The sequence below is a fragment of the Podarcis cretensis genome (genome assembly GCF_951804945.1).
Source record: "Podarcis cretensis genome assembly, chromosome: 14".
Classification (NCBI taxonomy): Eukaryota; Metazoa; Chordata; class Lepidosauria; order Squamata; family Lacertidae; genus Podarcis; species Podarcis cretensis.
Window position 1 is genome coordinate 48,813,484 of NC_137183.1, and position 18,173 is coordinate 48,831,656.

Genomic DNA, 18,173 nt, shown 5'->3' on the forward strand with positions numbered 1-18,173 from the left:
AGTACTGAGGACAATCTTGGTCGTGATCCAGAAGCGCCATTGAAACAAAGACAAGACTCGTTTGTTTTCCAATGTATTGCTGATCGATTAAAAAAAACAATGGTGTGGCACAAGAAAAGGATTATTCTGAAAGTGTGGCCCAGAGGGAAAAGTTTGAGGACTGCTGCTCCAAAGAATCCTGGGAACTGTAGTGTGTTAAGGGTGCTGGAAACTGTAGCTCCATGAGGGGTCTCCTAGCAACTCTCAGCAGCCTTAACAAACTACCGTATTTTTCGCCCTATAGGATGCACTTTTGCCCCTCCAAAAATGAAGGGGAAATGTGTGTGCATCCTATGGGGCGAATGCAGGCTTCAGGAAGCTATCCGCAAGCCGTGGGAGCCCACGGGAGTTCCCCCCGGGCTCCCCCGGCTTGCGCAGAGCTGCCTGCATCCTGAAGCCCCGGCGCGCTGAGCGGTTGCGCCGGGGCTTCGGGTAGCTCTGCGCAAGCCGCGGGAGGGCTCCCCCGGCTTGCGGAGAGCAGCCTGTTCTGGGGGCTGGGGTCAGGGGAAGCTCGGGCTTCCCCCGCCCCAGCCTCGCGCCTTGGGGGGGAAATATTTTTTTTTCTTTATTTCCCCCCCAAAAAATTAGAAGTGCCTTATGGGCCGGTGCGCCCTATGGGGCGAAAAATACGGTACATTTACAAGGATCCTTCGGCTTGATCCAAGCTTCTTGTGCTCTTATATGTCTGCCAGAGCCAGGGCGGAGCCTGAAGACCAGAGTTAAGTTGCCACTAGTGGTATCTCAGGATGGTGTTGTTGGGACACCACTGCAGAGGAGGCCGCGTCCCAAGTTGCAAGGGGCCGGGCTGGTTTTCTGATGAAAACAGATCAGTTGTATCTGTTGTATCTCAATAACTCTCCACCGCTTCCCGATCTGCAGCTTGTTGTTGTTCAGTCATTTAGTCGTGTCCGACTCTTCATGACCCCATGGACCAGAGCCATAGCTGTTAACGTTTCCCTTTTTTAAAGGGAAATTCCCTTATTCCGAATAGGATTCCTCGCAAGAAAAGGGAAAAGTTGACAGCTATGACCAGAGCATGCCAGGCACTCATGTCGGTAGCTTCGAGAACACTGTCCAACCATCTCGTCCTCTGTCGTCCCCTTCTCCTTGTGCCCTCCATCTTTCCCAGCATCAGGGTCTTTTCCAGGGAGTCTTCTCTTCTCATGAGGTGGCCAAAGTATTGGAGCCTCAGCTTCAGGATCTGTCCTTCCAGCAGCTAGCGATAATTAAATGGGGACATCTAGTGGCAAGGGAAGTTAATTCATAAAGCAGCCTGTGACAACTCACACCCTTCAGCTGTTCTAGACTATGACTCCCATCAGCAGCTTGCCAGCATTATTTAGTCCAGTACAGTGGTACCTCGGGTTAAGAACTTAATTCGTTCTGGAGGTCCGTTCTTAACCTGAAACTGTTCTTAACCTGAAGCACCACTTTAGCTAATGGGGCCTCCTGCTGCCGCCGCACCGCCGCACCACAATTTCTGTTCTCATCCTGAAGCAAAGTTCTTAACCCGAGGTACTATTTCTGGGTTAGCGGAGCCTGTAACCTGAAGCGTCTGTAACCCGAGGTACCACTGTATCCTGTTCTCACCGCTGGGAAACCTGCAAGCAGAATCTGAGCACAAGAGGAACTCTCCCGTCCTGCAGTTTCCAGAAACTGGGATTCAGAAGCACTGCTGCCGCCAACTCCGCAGGCAGAGCACAGCAGAGCTAGTAGACCAGGCTTCCACAACCTCGGCCCTCCAGATGTTTTGAGACTACAATTCCCATCCTCCCTGACCACTGGTCCTGCTAGCTAGGGATCATGGGAGTTGTAGGCCAAAAACATCTGGAGGGCCGAGTTTGAGGAAGCCTGTAGTAGACACTGGCAGCCTTCTTTTCCAGGAATTAGTCCAATCCCTTTTTAAAGCCAATTTGTGGCTTCCTGCAGGAGTGAGTTCCACAGTTCAACCATGCGCTGTGTGAAAAGCTCCTTCCCTTTATCTGTCCTCAATCTTCCAGCAACGCATTAGGAGGGTGCCAGGTTGGCGCATATTGTGACAAACCACTAAAAAAGTGTTCTCTATAAAGAAAAAGACTATTTATTAAGTGCTTGGGATGCTAGAAGAAAAAAGCACGACGGCAGCAGCAGATTGTTGCAAAAACACCACAGTATTTAAATCATCATCCTGTTACAGTGGTACCTTGGGTTACATACGCTTCAGGTTACATACGCTTCAGGTTACACACTCCGCTAACCCAGAAATAGTGCTTCAGGTTAAGAACTTTGCTTCAGGATGAGAACAGAAATCATGCTCTGGCGGTACGGCAGCAGCAGGAGGCTCCATTAGCTAAGGTGGTCTTCAGGTTAAGAACAGTTTCAGATTAAGAACGGACCTCCGGAACGAATTAAATACTTAACCTGAGGTACCACTGTATTTCAGTTATTATCTTTATTATCATAATGTATTATTATTACTTTTAAAAAAAAACAACAACCCAGTATCATTAGTGTGATAGAATTGTTAAGAATTGTTAAGTGGGCCAAATTTAGGACCTGGAAGATCAGGGTTCAAATTCCCACACAGCAATGAAGGTCACCATGTAGCCTTTATCCAATCACCATCTCTCAGCCTAACCTCCTACCTCACCAGGTTGTTGTGAGGATAAAATCATGAGAGAAGCAGGGAGCAGCATGCACTCCTCAGGGGAGACATGTTTTGTTGCAGCTGGGGCAGATGAAGGTGTCCGGTTTTGCTGCTGCAGATGCACCATGGCATTTCTTCTCCCTGTGCTCCTCCCAGCGGTCATTCCTCCTCTGGTCACTGCTGTGGAGTCGACTGTCTGTCTCCGGTGTAACAGGAACCCCCCCCCATCATTCAGTTTGTACAAACTTCACACACTTCACTCACACTCACACACTACATACGCTACACTTCTGTTATAAATTCATAGAAAATCAACCATACATCGGATTTGCACTGTTCCACTTTTATTTTACTCCATGAAGGAAGGACTACAAAATGGGGAAGGTTTGATACAGGGCAGCCATAATCCCTTCAGCATCCCAGCACATCCACAGGAGCCCTGCCCAGTTATGGCTATGCCAACCCTGATGGTCCTAGACAGAAGACCATCAAGATCACAAAGAACTTGCATATGGGAGTGGATTCAGCATGGACTGGAACAAAGGACAATGATCAGATCTTCCCTCAGGGGGCAGGAAACTGCGACTACCTTTTGTCTTCAGAAAATGACTCATGGGGAGGAGGAGAAGGGAACCAGCCAGGTGACAGGACACTCAGGTTACCACCGCAACTCCTCCCTCAACCCCTCCTTTCTGTAATGTATGCATGATGTTTCTGGGGGTGGGCTTGACCTAGAGGATGGGAATTTCAAAAGTTTTTATAAGGTCTTGCACACCTTTTTTCTGTGTCTTTCCTCTCTCCTGCAAGTGAGAGGAACACCCTGTTGCAACAGTTCAATAAAGGCCAAGCCTACAGGCTGCTGTTTTGCTCCAAGTTATCCTGGTTGGTGTCTTTGTTTTGTCCAAGGGAGCCCTCGGAGGAAAGGTGGTGTGTGATATATATATATATATATATATATATATACACACACACACACACACACACAAATAAATTTGATCATATGAAAACCCACTGTTCTCCATAACGATTTGTTATAATTATTTAAATCCCTCAAACGACCTCAGCATGCCTATGGCAGTAAGATAACAATAATAATAATATTTTATTATATATACCCCGCCCATCTGGCTCTGTTGCCCCAGCCACTCTGGGCGGCTTCCAATGCATATAAAAACGTAATAAAACATCAAATATTAATAGTAACAATCTGATCCAATATTTTTAAAAATCACAATATAAAACAAACCAATTCCACACCAAAGCCAGGATCACATTTTTACTGTTGCTATCACAATAAAAGCACATTCTCGTTCTAATTTACCATGTTTATTATTATATAAATTATTAATTATTATTATTATTATTATTATTATTATTATTATTATTATTATTGCTGTTTTTGTTGCTGCTTTGCAACCGTTGCAATGAATAACAGTACGCCAGGCATGGGCAAACTCCAGCCCCCCAGATGTTTTGGACTACAATTCCCATCATCCCTAGCTAACAGGACCGTGGTAAGGGATGATGGGAATTGTAGTCCTAAACATCTGGAGGGCCGGAGTTTGCCTCTGCCTGCTCCACGCTATACTAACAGCGCTATTTCATTCATAGCGCATCAGCATCGCCTTGTGACCGAGAGCGGAGTCCCCCCTCCCAAGCGGCTTCCGATTCAGCAACCCAACGTTCTAGGGCAGCCTCGGCCCCGCCCCTTCGCGTTCCGAAAAGGAGGCGCGGAACGAAGATTGGCCCACGCGCCGCGCCGTCCGCCGTTGCTAAGGAGGGCCAGAGACGCGGCCTTTAGCAACGGGCCCTCTCCCGGCGCCTGCGAGGCCCCGATGGCGGCCGCCGCTAGCCCCACCGTCTTCCTTCTCATGGTCAGTGGGCAGATCGAGAGCGCGCAGGTGAGCCGGGGGCGTGCAGGGGCTGCTTTTGTCCCGCTGGAGAAACGGGGGGCCGGGCTAGAGAGGGAAAACGCGCTCTTTGTCTGCATCACCCCTCCAGGCCGTCGCCATGGTATCTCCCGGCTGTTCTGTACCCCCAGGCCATGGGCGGAACCAAATCGGAAAGAGGGGGGTGCGACCTTTCTTTACTCCCGCGCCCCGTTTTCCACTCACCCTGCTGTTGTGCCTTTCACAGAAAGAGTGAGCCTGGCTGTGTTTTCTCCCCGGGCTTCCATCTCCCTATTGCAAGCAGCGCAACAGGCAGAAACCCAACAGGTGCAGCTGCTTATAGAAATCGGGTTGGGGTGGGGTATTGCATTGGGTTTTCACCACCTATGCCTGTAATTAGAAATGTCTGCTTCTCTTGCTTCTGTGCATCAGTTAGCTGCGGGGCAGGCACAAATCCCACAGGTGCAGCAATTGGCGGTCGTTGTCATCCTTGCATATAGCCTATAGGTATAAATGGCACTTGCGTGAAACCCTCTCATGACAAAATATCAGAGCGGTGAACAGCAAGGGAAGCTTGACCGGTTGGATTTGTGCCTTAGAGTGCAGATGTGAAAGGGTGAAGAACCTTTCATGGGATTTTGAGGTGTCAGCAGGTATGTCTGTAGGTTTCCCCCGGCATCCTTAAGCTGGAGCTGGTTTTCCATTTAAAGAGTGCTGGTAGCAGAGTAAGAAATGAAGATAAGCTGCTGTGTTGTGTTGCATTGCCTGGCCTGAGGAAAAGTGAGACAAGCTTCCCAATCATTGCACTTTGTGGCGAAAGCTGCTGCTGCTGCAGTTCTTCAATGCATGAGAGCCCTGGCCCAAGCACCGCATCCGGCAAACCCCCGCACATCAGGATGTGTATAGGGAGCTGTATGGAAAGATGCAAAGAACTTTTTTTTTTATTTTCAGTTCCCGGAGTTTGACGACCTCTACTGCAAGTACTGCTTCGTGTACGGTTACGACTGGGCCCCTACTTCAGTAAGTCTTTCTCTGGTCATCTTGCTCCTTCCTTAACCACAAGCCCAGTGGTTTTTCTGGACCGCTTGCATCGAATCCATCCATTTCGCTTTGCTGTGAGCCACAGAAAAGGAATCAGCATCCGCAACAGTGAAACAGAATATCCGTTATCAGGGTCTACCTTTGATTGCCAAATTCAAGCGGCAGCAGACAGGTTCAGGTCCTTGTAATTTTCCCAGAGGCCTCCAGCTGCTTGACTTGGGAAGAAGGATGCTAGACCAAATAGATATACAGTCGTAACTTGTTTTGCGACCGGGATCCGTTCCGGAGCCCCGGATGCTAGACGAAAAGGACGCACGACAAAGAGCCGTTCTGCGCACACACACACACAGAGCAGTTTGCGCTTCTGCACATGCGCAAGTGGCAAACCCGGAAGTAACCCGTTCCAGTACTTCCGGGTTTGCCGCAGACGTTCAGTGAAATGGACGCTCAATGAGGTGAACTCAGAACGAGGTACCACTGTAATCCAAAACATGTCCCTTGCTACACCTGTTGAATACCAGAATCTCCCCTGCCCCACCTCTCAAGCACCTCATTTCCCTAGCTCAGGGATTGGGTAGTACCTCTGGTTTCTGAACTCTGATAATGTCCCTTCTTCACCTGGATTGTGTTGTGTACATTTCTGTTTTCTATCAATCGCATGCTGTTTTTGTGAACCTATTCCGTTTTTCAGGAAGACCTGTGGTTGTGTTCCTCTGATCTTTGGAATCTCCTTCCAAAATCAGAATGGAAATATTATGTGAAAAGAAAAGATCTGACTCCACCCTCCCTTTTCCTTACAGGGTTTGGAAGAAGGAATCTCACAGATCACTTCTAAAAACAGAGTCACCCCGCAAGACCTGGTGTGGAATTTCCCCATTGACATCACCTTCAAGAGCACAAATCCCTTTGGCTGTAAGTAAAGTGAAGCAAGAGGGTCTTGGAGCTTGAAAACCACCAACAGGAAGAGGGTGGCTTGAGGTGCTCTGACCCGTCTCCCAAGTTTGGTGCATGCATGTTAAAAGAGAGATTTGGAATGCAACAGGTATGGAAGGTTCTAGTAGCCCTTAGCGAGGCTTCGGGTTTCTGATAGGAAAGACAGAATGGATGGATCAGGCCTTCCGATCCCTTCTGCTTAATAAAATGGGAAGGGAATGGGGGGGGGGAGTTCTGTCCTGAAAAAGATCTCAAAATTCTGCAGTGAGGCAACCGAAATTCTGCACCAAGCAAAGCTGAATTTGGTGCTTGCTGCAAATGCTGCAAACTTAGTGCCTTTTAACACTTAACAAATACAGTCATACCTCGGGTTGAATACGCTTCAGGTTGAACGTTTTTGGGTTGCGCTCCGCGGCGACCCGGAAGTAACGGAACACGTTACTTCTGGGTTTCGCCACTTGCGCATGCGCAGATGCTCAAAATGACGTCACGTGCACGTGCAGAAGCGGCAATTCGCGGCATGCGCAGACGCGGGTTGTGTTCGCTTCAGGATGCAAACAGGGCTCCGGAACGGATCCCGTTTGCATCCAGAGATACCACTGTAGCTGGATTACTTATTCTGCTTTTACTAGTTACAGAGAAGGGCAAAGAAAGACTGCAGAGGAGAGTCCTGCTTATACAGTGGTGCCCTGCAAGACGAATGCCTCGCAAGACGGAAAACCCACTAGACGAAAGGGTTTTCCGTTTTTCGAGGCGCTTCGCAAGACGAATTTCCCTATGGGCTTGCTTCGCAAGATGAAAACGTCTTGCGAGTCTTGCGATTTTTTCGCTCCCCCCCCCTTTTTCTAAGCCGCTAATAGCCGCTAATAGCGCTAAGCCGCTAATAGGGATGCTTCGCAAGACGAAAAAACCGCTAGACGAAGAGACTCGCGGAACGGATTCTTTTCGTCTTGCGAGGCACCACTGTACGTACATTTTGGGCGTCCTTTGCTCTCCATCAAGACTGGCAAGAACTGAATCCACTGAGGGAGGAACCTTCCAGCAATGCTGGGGTTGGACTAGACGACCTTTGGGGAACCCCTTCCAACTCCACAATTCTCTGATTCCACCAGCTATGCTTTTTTTCAGCCATGCCTGTTAAGAAGGCCTGAGACCAAACATGCTTGGCAAAGTGATCTTCTTCCCCTTAAAACCCAAGACGCCTCACCTCAAAGGAATAGCTGATGAATCTGGGGCCTTACACCTGTCACAACTCCAGAAATAATACAAAACAAAACGGGCCAGCCTATCACTTTATGTCACTGAGCTACTTTACCCTGGGGGCAGGGGGAGGGTGGGGAGACACCTGGCCACCTGTTTACCCAGTGGGAATTATTAGTCGCTGAAGCCAAGTGATACAGTGGTGCCCCGCAAGACGAACGCCTCGCAAGACGGAAAACCCGCTAGACGAAAGGGTTTTCCGTTTTGGAGGCGCATCGCAAAACGAATTTCCCTATGGGCTTGCTTCGCAAGACAAAAATGTCTTGCGAGTTCCTGCGGGTTTTTTTCCCTTTCCCCCCCTTTTTCTAAGCCGCTAAGCCGCTTATCAGCTGATCCGCTAAGCTGATAAGCCACTAAAAGCCGCTAAACCGCTAATAGCGCTAATCCGCTAAGCTGTCAATGGGCTTGCTTCGCAAGACAAAAAAACCGCTATACGAAGAGACTCACGTAACGGATTAATTTCGTCTTGTGAGGCACCACTGTACAACTTCAGAGCTGCTCTCCCACCAAACTTCATCCACACACCTGCAGCTGGTGCAGAAAACATGGTGGGATGCTGGTAATAGCCAGCAAGATGGGAAGAGGACCAAATCCATCACAGCACCCTTAGGTTGATGAACCTTTTCTTTTCTCTCAAGGGCCTCAGATAGTCATAAGCGTGTACGGCCCTGATCTTTTTGGGAATGACGTGGTCCGAGGCTATGGAGCTGTTCATATTCCTTTCACCCCAGGGAGGTGAGTTCATAATCACACTCCTTAACTCAGTTTGAACATAGTTGCCTTAAGCTGTTGCACTCTTCTTCTTTTAAAAAATACAGTTTTGTTGGTTTCCAGTCTATAACAATTACAAAAGAGAGAGCAAAAGATGCAAATATATTCTTGCAGTCTTGAAAACTGGCGTCCAGAGCATGAGACGGACGCTACCGCTGGATTATGGGAAGTCGGCCAAAGAGGAGCTGATCTCTCAGCAGAGCCATTGTGGGTGGGTCACTGAGATGACATAACAATTATTTCCTTAAAGAATAGGTCCCAATTCCCCACCCCACCCCACTCAGTGGGTCACTGCAACATTATTTTATCCTTGTTCATTATTGACTCCACAAAACATCAAATCCTTTTTCTTTCTGCCAAGGGGTATGTGAGATTTTTTGGCTTTGATGGGGCACTGAAAACACTGACTTTCTTAATCTTTCCTTTTCTGGATCTTTTCTAATTGGTTGAGCTCCCAGATTTGGATATCCAAAATTCTGTTTCAGGCATAGGAGGACCATCCCAATGTTTGTTCCTGAATCGACATCCAAGCTGCAGAAGTTTACAAGGTACTGAAGAATGCGTACGATGTGGGTGAATATTTACTAGGAAGTGTTTTTTTTTATACATGTCTTAGAAGCACTGGGCTCCAGTGGGCATCATCTCAATTTACTTGGTTCACTTGTCCACACTGCTGTCCCTTTGGCTGCTGGGGTAACAATATGACCTCCCTGCCACCAATTAGACGGCTTGCAAATGTAACAGCTTGACTGCAGATAGGTGCCCTTTTTGTGCAAATCATCTATTTAATATTTAGGGAGCAAGCCACGCAAACGAGGGCCCTATGCAATTTGATATTTGAACCAAACAGTTATACAAACTGGCCCCTGGCACAGCCTGCCAGCGGCTTGAAGCTTCTCCCTAACCACACTTGCATGCACACAACTGCTAACACTTTCCTCGCTGCGTGTTGGGTGGGAGGGGCTCGATCCCCATACACTGTAAACAACACACTGTTGGCCTGGGCTGCGGACGAGGCACAGGGGGGAGTTCAAACTGTTGGCCAGCTGTGGCAAAGGGAAACTCGCCAGGGGCCGGCCAAGTAAGAATAAGGAAGCAAAGGGTCATTGTTTAACAGCAGGGCTCTGGCTTTGCAAACTCAATCCTTGGCATCACCAGGTAAAAAAGGTAAAGGTACCCCTGCCCGTACGGGCCAGTCTTGACAGACTCTGGGGTTGTGCGCCCATCTCACTTAAGAGGCCAGGGGCCAGCGCTGTCCGGAGACACTTCCGGGTCACGTGGCCAGCGTGACATCGCTGCTCTGGCGAGCCAGAGCCGCACACGGAAACGCCGTTTACCTTCCCGCTGGTAAGCGGTCCCTATTTATCTACTTGCACCCGGAGGTGCTTTCGAACTGCTAGGTTGGCAGGCGCTGGGACCGAGCAGCGGGAGCGCACCCCGCCGCAGGGATTCGAACCGCCGACCTTTCAATCGGCAAGTCCTAGGCGCTGAGGCTTTAACCCACAGCGCCACCTGCGTCCCTTGCATCACCAGGTAACAGTGGGGAAATTTCCCCATCTGAAACAGTGGAGAGCTGCTGCCACTCATCAGGGTACATTTGATTTAAATCAAATCAATTTAAATCACTAGCCAGTAAGATTTGATTTAAATCATTATTTTTTTTTACGGAAAGAGTCATTCTTGCTGGAGGATGGTTTGATTTTGGGAATAACAAATTTTCAGAGCAGTTTTTACAGTTATGTTAAAAAATTACTGATTTGGTTATACTAATAGAAATACATAGGCAGATAATTATGAAATTATTGTGAGGTTTAATAAGTTAACTGCTTATATTTGGACAACTTTTCTGCTGCACATTATTGGAAGGAGAAAAACAATCATTTCCTTAATAACAATTTAAACAGTTTATTTAACTAAAACAATAACATTATAGCATATGTATCCATGTTTGTTAACTGATGTGGTTAAACAATTTAAGTGAGTTTTAGCACACATGAAAAACTTAAAACAAATCCTTATTTTCTGATAAATAGCCTTTGGACTATAATAAAACCTAAATAGAAAACTATCTTTAGAAAGATATTGTTCCCCAAAACCATTTTATTTTTGAAATCTGATTTAAATTTATATATCTATCTATCTATCTATCTATCTATATATATATATATATATATATAAATCATTGGTTTTTATCCACTCTGCCACTCACTGTAGACTAGGGGTGGGGAACCTGTAACCCTCCAGGCAATGTTAGACTACACCTCCCATCAGCCCTGGCCTGCAAGGCCAGTGGTCAGCGATGAGAAGAGCTGTGCTCAAACCACTTCCAGAGAGTCAGTTTCTCCACCCCTTCTTTAAAGCACCTTGCTGTGTGCTTTCCAACAAAGTCTGGGAGCATTTGTGGCTGGTTGAACTTGTAAGAGATTCTGGGATTGTGAGATTTAGGGCCGCAGTAACATTTGACAGGTTTGGGTTACGGGGGGGATTCGGATCGAGTGGAATTGTGAGGCTGCCTCAATGACCCGGGACCTTTCTCTTTCTCCCAGCTGGCTTATGGGAAGACGCCCAGAGTTCACGGACCCCAAGGTCGTAGCGCAGGGAGAAGGCCGAGAAGGCAAGTGCTTGGGGAGGGAACCCCCCTTGGATGGGATGAACGTTATCTGCAGGCCAGGCCCTGCGGAGGTGGAATCACAGGCAGAGCCTGGCCCCTAAAGAGCAGGGGCAAAGACTGAGCTTGAAACGTTGACCCAATTCAGAATCCGCTCATGTTCAGGGCTGCTCCTCCTCCTGCAGAAGACGTTGGCACCGGATAATTCTTGTGGCATTGGGGGAGAAGAGTCCCAAGTGGGAGGTGTTCCGTGGTGGAGGTACAGAAGACAGCATCTGGTTTGGTTTATAAATATACCCTGAAGCTGGAAGGGCATTAGGGATTGGGAGGGGAACTGCAACTAAGGGAGAAATATGCGGGGGGGGGGGGCAACATGAACCTTGAGATGCCTTCCAACTCTAGCATTCTGTGATTCCAAAGCAGGCTGTGTTATATCTGCAAATAAATATGCATTGCCAAGGGAAGACATCCAGTGTTAGTAGGGGGGCGATGAATGTGCAGCGCTTACTCTCCCCCCATTGAATTTTCAAGTGCAGTTGCATTCAGAAAAGCAAACATTGAACCACCACCCTTTGATCTTAATGACCTTTTTATGGCCTCGGCCCAGTAGACCTGAAGGAGCATCTCTACCCCCATCATTCAGCCCGGACACTTGAGGTCCAGCTCCAAGGGCCTTCTGGCGGTTCCCTCATTGTGAGAAGAGAGGTTACACGGAACCAGGCAGAGGGCCTTCTCGGTGGTGGCACCCGCCCTGTGGAACTCCCTCCCATCAGATGTCAAGGAAATAAACAACTATCTGACTTTTAGAAAACATCTGAAGGCAGCCCTGTTTAGTGAAGTTTTAAATATTTTATCGTGTTTTTAATATTCTGTTGGGAGCTACCCAGATTGGCTGGGGAGGCCCGGCCAGATGGGCAGGCTACAAGTAATAAATTATTTTTATTTTATTTTAAGAGTGAAATAAACTCCTGCTGGTTTTCATTTCATTCCACTTGGTCTTCTTCCAGTGACCCGGGTGCGCTCGCAAGGCTTCGTCACCCTCTCCTTCAACGTGGTGACCAAGGACATGAAGAAGCTGGGCTACGACGTGAGCCCTGCCAGCGCGTCCAACCCCTCGCTCCCGTCAGTGGCAGGCGGCATTCAAAACTACTGAACACCAGGTGGTTGCTGGCCTGCTTTGAAAGCCCGTAGGGTCACCTGCCCCCCTGGCAAAGGTATTTGAATTAGGATCATTCCAGATGCCAGCTCAGGCCTGTTGTAGTTGTCACGGGACTAACAAGTGTGTCCTGAGGACCGTTTCAAATGTTCTGTTACCAAGGTGCTAGGGCAGGGGTGCTGAGCTTACAACCCCATAGCCTGTATCTGAACCCTGCTCTCTGCCCCACCAAAGCAATTTTGGGTACACCCCAAATACCAGCTTTACCTGCAGTGACGAAATCAGCAGCAAGTAACGTGGCATCCCTAGACAGGGCAGAGAGGTTTAAACCCAGGCCAGCATTGTGCCAAGTCCACCCTCTTTATATGAACTGCAGAGCAGGCTGAGTTTTCCTTCCCTCTACCCAGCGCAGCAGGGATAGTGAGCATGGTTGCCTCCAGGTGACTGCATCTCCCATCATCCCTGGCCTTCTGGCCAAGCCTGATGGGAGTTGGAGTTCCAACATCCGTAGAGCACTGACAAAGGGCCACTCTACCGAAAGGAACGCGGCAGGATTCTGGAGGGCACCAGGCCATGGCAGATGGCTCATATATGGCTGGTCATGTAAGGAAGGGTTCCATGTATGTAGAAATGTAGTGCAGCAGGTAGCAAGCTTGCGGGCTTTTTTTTTTAGCAGCACAACACTTGAAAGGATTACCTGCAGCTTAAAATCATGGGTCTTTTTTTACACCTCACAAGCCTACATGGTAGGAGGGTTGGCTTCACTGTCGTGCCGCTCAATTTCTCGCTTCTGCTTTGAGGGGTCGGTTATCCCATAACAGCCGAGACAGAAAGCATAGCACATAGGAAGGGCTTACAAACTGGCCTGCTCTGTGCCAGCTACACTTAAGCCATTTGCAAGTGTTCCTCTGCCCAGCTTGCTAGCAGTTGCAAGGGGCAACTGTTTTCTTCAGGGGAACGTTACAAAGCATGTAGTGGCAGAAGCAGTCTTAATGCCCTAATGCTCCAGCCTCCCCAATTTAATCCCTTGGTTTTTGCACACACGTTACTCATCCTTAAGCATTCACTTGTTTAGGATGAGGTTTGTAACTCTTGGAAAGTTGGAGGTAAGAGAGAATCTGCTTTTCTCGCTCTCCGCCCCTTCTGGCACCTGATTTATCCAATTTCATCAGTATTGCAGAACTGGTTTAAATTAGCCCTGCAGGGAGGCCCACTGCTGTTGTGCAGCAAACAAGCGGGTTTAATGGCCAGCATGAACGAGACCTGCAGGAAAGAGGAGGGAAATCAAGTATAAGGGATAGTCTTAATATTACTTGAAAATGGTTTCTTGTAGTATGGGAAGTGATATTTTAAAAATAACGCCAACACTTATTTACGAACGCAGTAGCATTCGCTATTAAACAGATGAGCTTATTTAGAATTTCCTACAGCAAAACTGGTGCTTTGTGAATTCCCACCAACTTGCCCAGTGTACTTTGGAAGGATCTAGAGAGTACCCTTGTACTTACACCATTTTGTACAGTTTCTTTTTAAATAAAGGATTTCCACATTTGTCGGGGCAGCAGTCTTCTTTGTAGTAATATTGTTTGCAAGGTTTTTTAAAAAATGTGATGGGGAAAAGAGAGTCTTCTTATCAAATCACTCTGGGTATGTCCATACATAAATGCACAGAGCATTTAATTTTATTCCTATGTATCAAGAGCACAAAACAATGATCCTTGGGACTTAATGATGTCCAAAAGAAGAGATGGTGGTTTGGTTAGGGTGAAACAAACCACAGTCTGAAGGCTTTGTTCTCAGCTTACAAGTCATGGTTTGTTTAGAGCAGGGTTTCCCAGACTTCGGTCTCCAGCTGTTTTTGGACTACAACTCCCATCATTCCTAGCTAGCAGTGCCACTGGTCAGGGATTATGGGAATTGTAATCCAAAAACAACTGGAGACCAAGTTTGGGAAACCCTGGTTTAGAGCAAAAGAAACCACTATCCCCTGTTCGGCAATAACACCAAGCCAAGGAACATGGCGCTTGCTTCTGCTCCATAGGTGGGAGGAGCAAAACTGGAGTGCTCTGCACTTCCATAGGTAAAGGTAAAGGGACCGCTCACCATTAGGTCCAGTCGGGAACGACTTGGGTTGTGGCGCTCATCTCGCTTTATTGGCCGAAGGAGCCGGCGTACAGCTTCCGGGTCATGTGGCCAGCATGCTGGCGAACCAGAGCAGCGCATGGAAATGCCGTTTACCTTCTTGCCGGAGTGGTACCTATTTATCTACTTGCACTATGACGTGCTTTTGAACTGCTAGGTTGGCAGGAGCAGGGACCAAACAACGGGAGCTCACCCTGTCGCGGGGATTTGAACCACCGACCTTCTGATCGGCAAGTCCTAAGCTCTGTGGTTTAACCCACAGCACCACCCACGTCTCTGCACTTCCATAGTAAACAGTTAACCACAGCTTACCATGGCATGCAAATAAATACACCCAGAAAACCCTCGTCAAAGGGAAAAATGAGATAACACCTGGCAAAGTTTTGCAGAGATTTCAAATAGTGGCAAAATTCAGCAAGCGCAGTTGCAAATGGAGCAGAAAAGAGAAGAAGTTAAATTGGTGGCTCTTTGTGCCCTTGCAAAAATTAAATAATTTTGGCCTTGTTAAGGTTTTCCAGCAGGGGGAGCCAGAGCTCTTTGGGAAAACCAAACGGTAGACAGATAAAACTCAGCAACATTTGTAGTCGTTTGCCAATTTGAGGTTGCAAGTGTAGCGCAACGAAATCGCAAGACCGTGTGGCATTTGCTATGTACAAATTCCCTCCCTCCAAATGGAAGTGGCACATAATATCAAATTGGCGAGGACAAGCGTTCGCTTATAATGGAGCATCAAAGAGCTGGAGCAGATATTGTTCCCGCCGCCACCAAATCGGCTCTGCGCTCATGGAATCATATTGGATGCATGCAAAAGATGGCAGCACATTAGCGCTGTTTCATGGTGCAACCTCCTGCAGCCACAGCAGCTTTGGCGCCTATACGCTGAGGGCGGAGGTCCTTTCGAAAGCTGACGTAGTGAGGCCGTGCTGCAAGGAATTGATCCAGGCAAGGTCTTAGGCCACTGCCTGCTTCCCCCAAGTCATTTCAGTCATTCTGGAGATTGCTGCTGCTTTTTGCAATAGTGGCTTTTGACAGGGTGAGGGTTGGGTTGGGGAGCAGGAATAGAAGCTCTTGAGCGACTCCCCGTTTCCCAGTTCTTTGAGTACAGTGGTGCCCCGCAAGACGAACGCCTCGCAAGACGGAAAACCCGCTAGACGAAAGGGTTTTCCGTTTTGGAGGCACTTCGCAAAATGAATTTCCCTATGGGCTTGCTTCGCAAGACGAAAATATCTTGTGAGTTCCTGCGGGTTTTTTTCCCTCCCCCCCCCCTTTTCCTAAGCCGTTAAGCCGCTTATCAGCTGATCTGCTGATAAGCCGCTTAACAGCTGATTGCTAAAAGCCGCTAAACCGCTAATAGCACTAATCCGCTAAGCTGTCAATGGGCTTGCTTCGCAAGACGAAAAAACCGCTATACGAAGAGCCTCACGGAACGGATTAATTTCGTCTTGCGAGGCACCACTGTACTTGCACAGAGGCTCCCAGTGCACCCTAAAGTCACAAGGACGTGCGATGGAAAAGGCAGGGAGTTTGTACCACCCACCATCACTGCTTTATGAACAGCAGAATTAAGCAGGGCACTCAAAAGAGGTCCAGGTAGCACTGTGTATTCTTTGGAACAAATGTAGAATTGTAGACAGCTGTCAGGCAGAGAAAAGCAGAATGGAAAGGAAAGCATATCAGAAAATTGTAGGCAGAGAAAAGCAGAGTGGAAAGGAAAGCATATCAGAGACTGGCCAGCTCTAAGCTGGGCGCTTTCACAGGCTGGGGCCAAAAATCAGAACCAGCTGAGACACCCTTCCCTGTGGGTATGACAGAGCAGAAATCAGGCTGTCCCACACAAGGAGAACATTACTACACCAAATAGAGATTTAAAAAAAAATATTCTCTGCTTCCGGAGGCGGCGTGAAACGGCAATGGCGGTCCTCTTCGCGCTATGAAGAGGGGCTCTGCAGAAAAGGGTCGTCCGCTACGGCAAAGCGGAGACCCATCAAGAAAAACCACAGGCAGAGCGAGCCTGTGGCCGTGGGACTCGGCGGGCACCAGAAGCCCCCCCAGAAACGAGGAAGGAACCCCGTAAGGGGCTCCGGAGCGTGGAAGGGGGAGCGGTGCTGTGAGTTCATCACTCTTTCTGCGGAAGCGAAGCCGCGCGGCTGCTGCCGATGAGCGCCGACCTTTTTTCCTGGAACATCAGACTTTAAACTACAAACCCGTGAGTAGGGGGACTTTAAAAATTTGGGACAAAAGTTATTGAAATTCGGCTAAAAGCGGGAGACGTAACCAGGAAGTCCGTCTCCTGACTGTGCTTAAAGGATCAAAGCAAAGAATTTGACAAGCTGGAAGCATTTAAAAAGGACTGTAAAAAGTGTGGATTTTCGCGCAACAATTGAACTTTGTGTTTAACAATTGAAAAGAGACAATCTTGTTTTAATTTTGTTGGCTTCTGACTGGACCTTTCCTCTCCTTGGTGGATTTATAAATAACTGAGAAGCCCAAAGTCACGGGCTGCCGGGGTAACAAAGAGCTGTCAAATTGCTGAAAATGTCTTTAATTCCGAAAGTGCTACATTTGAGCACTACAGTTTAGTTACAAATTGAGGAACTGTATCTTGCACATCTTTTAAGACTTTGTTTCAACATTGAGGAAGCTCTATAAACCAAAAGGTACTTGAAGGTTCTCCTTAATTTGTTTTTAACTGCTGGGATTTTAATGGCGGAATAGTCCTTTCTTTCTGCTGAAGTACAAATGTACTCCCCCTAGAGGACTTTGGATTTATAATTCTTTGGGAACAGTATTTTGTTTTGACTCTTTGCTACCTTGTTGTTTACTTTTTCGAATCGTCTTTCCCATGGGACTGTATATAATTTAACCTTGGCACGTAGTCAGGATTGGAATGAGTGGCACAGGTAAAGCAAGATTGGCTAAAACGAAAGCTAAACAACTAGTACAAACAACTTTGACTTCTCAGCCATGTAGATCATCTGTCCCAGCTGTTCTAGTACAAGAAGAGGTAGTTGCGCAAACCGCACCAAAGGATATGGCATCTGGAGAATCTGAAACAGTTTTAAATCAAATTTTGGAACAACTGGCAATTTTAAATAAAAAGGCGGATGAACATTCATCCAAAATTGACCAAGCAACAGCCACTATAAGCAAATTGACTGATCAAGTTGCTCAACATACACAAGCAATTGGGAATATTCAGGAAGCAACTGTGGAAAATCGTAAATTGGCTGAGGAAGCCAATCAGAAAGCAGAGGTAGCCAATCAGAAAGTTGATGCTTTAAAAGGGGAGGTAAAGCCCTTGCACAAACAGATCAATGAACAGCAGGCCTACCTGGCTATGACGGAACTGAAGAACAGGGAAAATAATCTCAGGTTGAGAGCTATCCCAGAACTTGAACAGGGAGATCTGATTGGTTATTTGACAACAGAAATTACAAAGTTCTGGGATTTAGAAGAAGATAAGGACTTTAAAATTGTAACTGCTTTTAGATTGGGAAGAGTGGTGAGGAAGGATAGATCCAGAGACTGTCTGATCATCCTGAGATCTAAGCAAGAGAGAGATAAAATACTAGGCCTCCATTTTGAAAAATTGCTTGTTATTCAAGGTATCAAGGCAGAAATTTACAAAGATATCCCGAAACAACTTTTGGATCTTAGAGACACTTATATAGGATTAACAAGACTATTGAGAAGCAACTCAATTCCCTT

General features: G+C 47.5%; 1 protein-coding gene across 4 annotated transcripts; it reads left to right on the top strand.

Moving 5' to 3' along the window:
• Positions 1–4,405: 4,405 nt before the first annotated feature.
• B9D1 (B9 domain containing 1) lies at positions 4,406–13,887 on the top strand. Of its 4 annotated transcripts, XR_013833153.1 has the most exons (8): positions 4,407–4,566; positions 5,506–5,574; positions 6,396–6,507; positions 8,427–8,523; positions 9,045–9,107; positions 11,106–11,173; positions 12,175–13,761; positions 13,793–13,887. XR_013833153.1 is itself a non-coding variant. In XM_079954051.1 (7 exons), exons 1-7 carry the CDS (start codon positions 4,501–4,503, stop codon positions 12,318–12,320), a joined length of 621 nt encoding a protein of 206 aa, XP_079810177.1. In that variant the 5' UTR covers positions 4,407–4,500; the 3' UTR covers positions 12,321–13,887. The 4 variants fall into 4 exon arrangements, 3 of the variants coding, with proteins under 3 accessions (XP_079810178.1, XP_079810177.1, XP_079810179.1); XM_079954051.1 differs by having other exon boundaries at positions 12,175–13,887; XM_079954053.1 differs by lacking the exon at positions 4,407–4,566 and adding an exon at positions 4,698–4,881 and having other exon boundaries at positions 12,175–13,887.
• Positions 13,888–18,173: the final 4,286 nt, after the last annotated feature.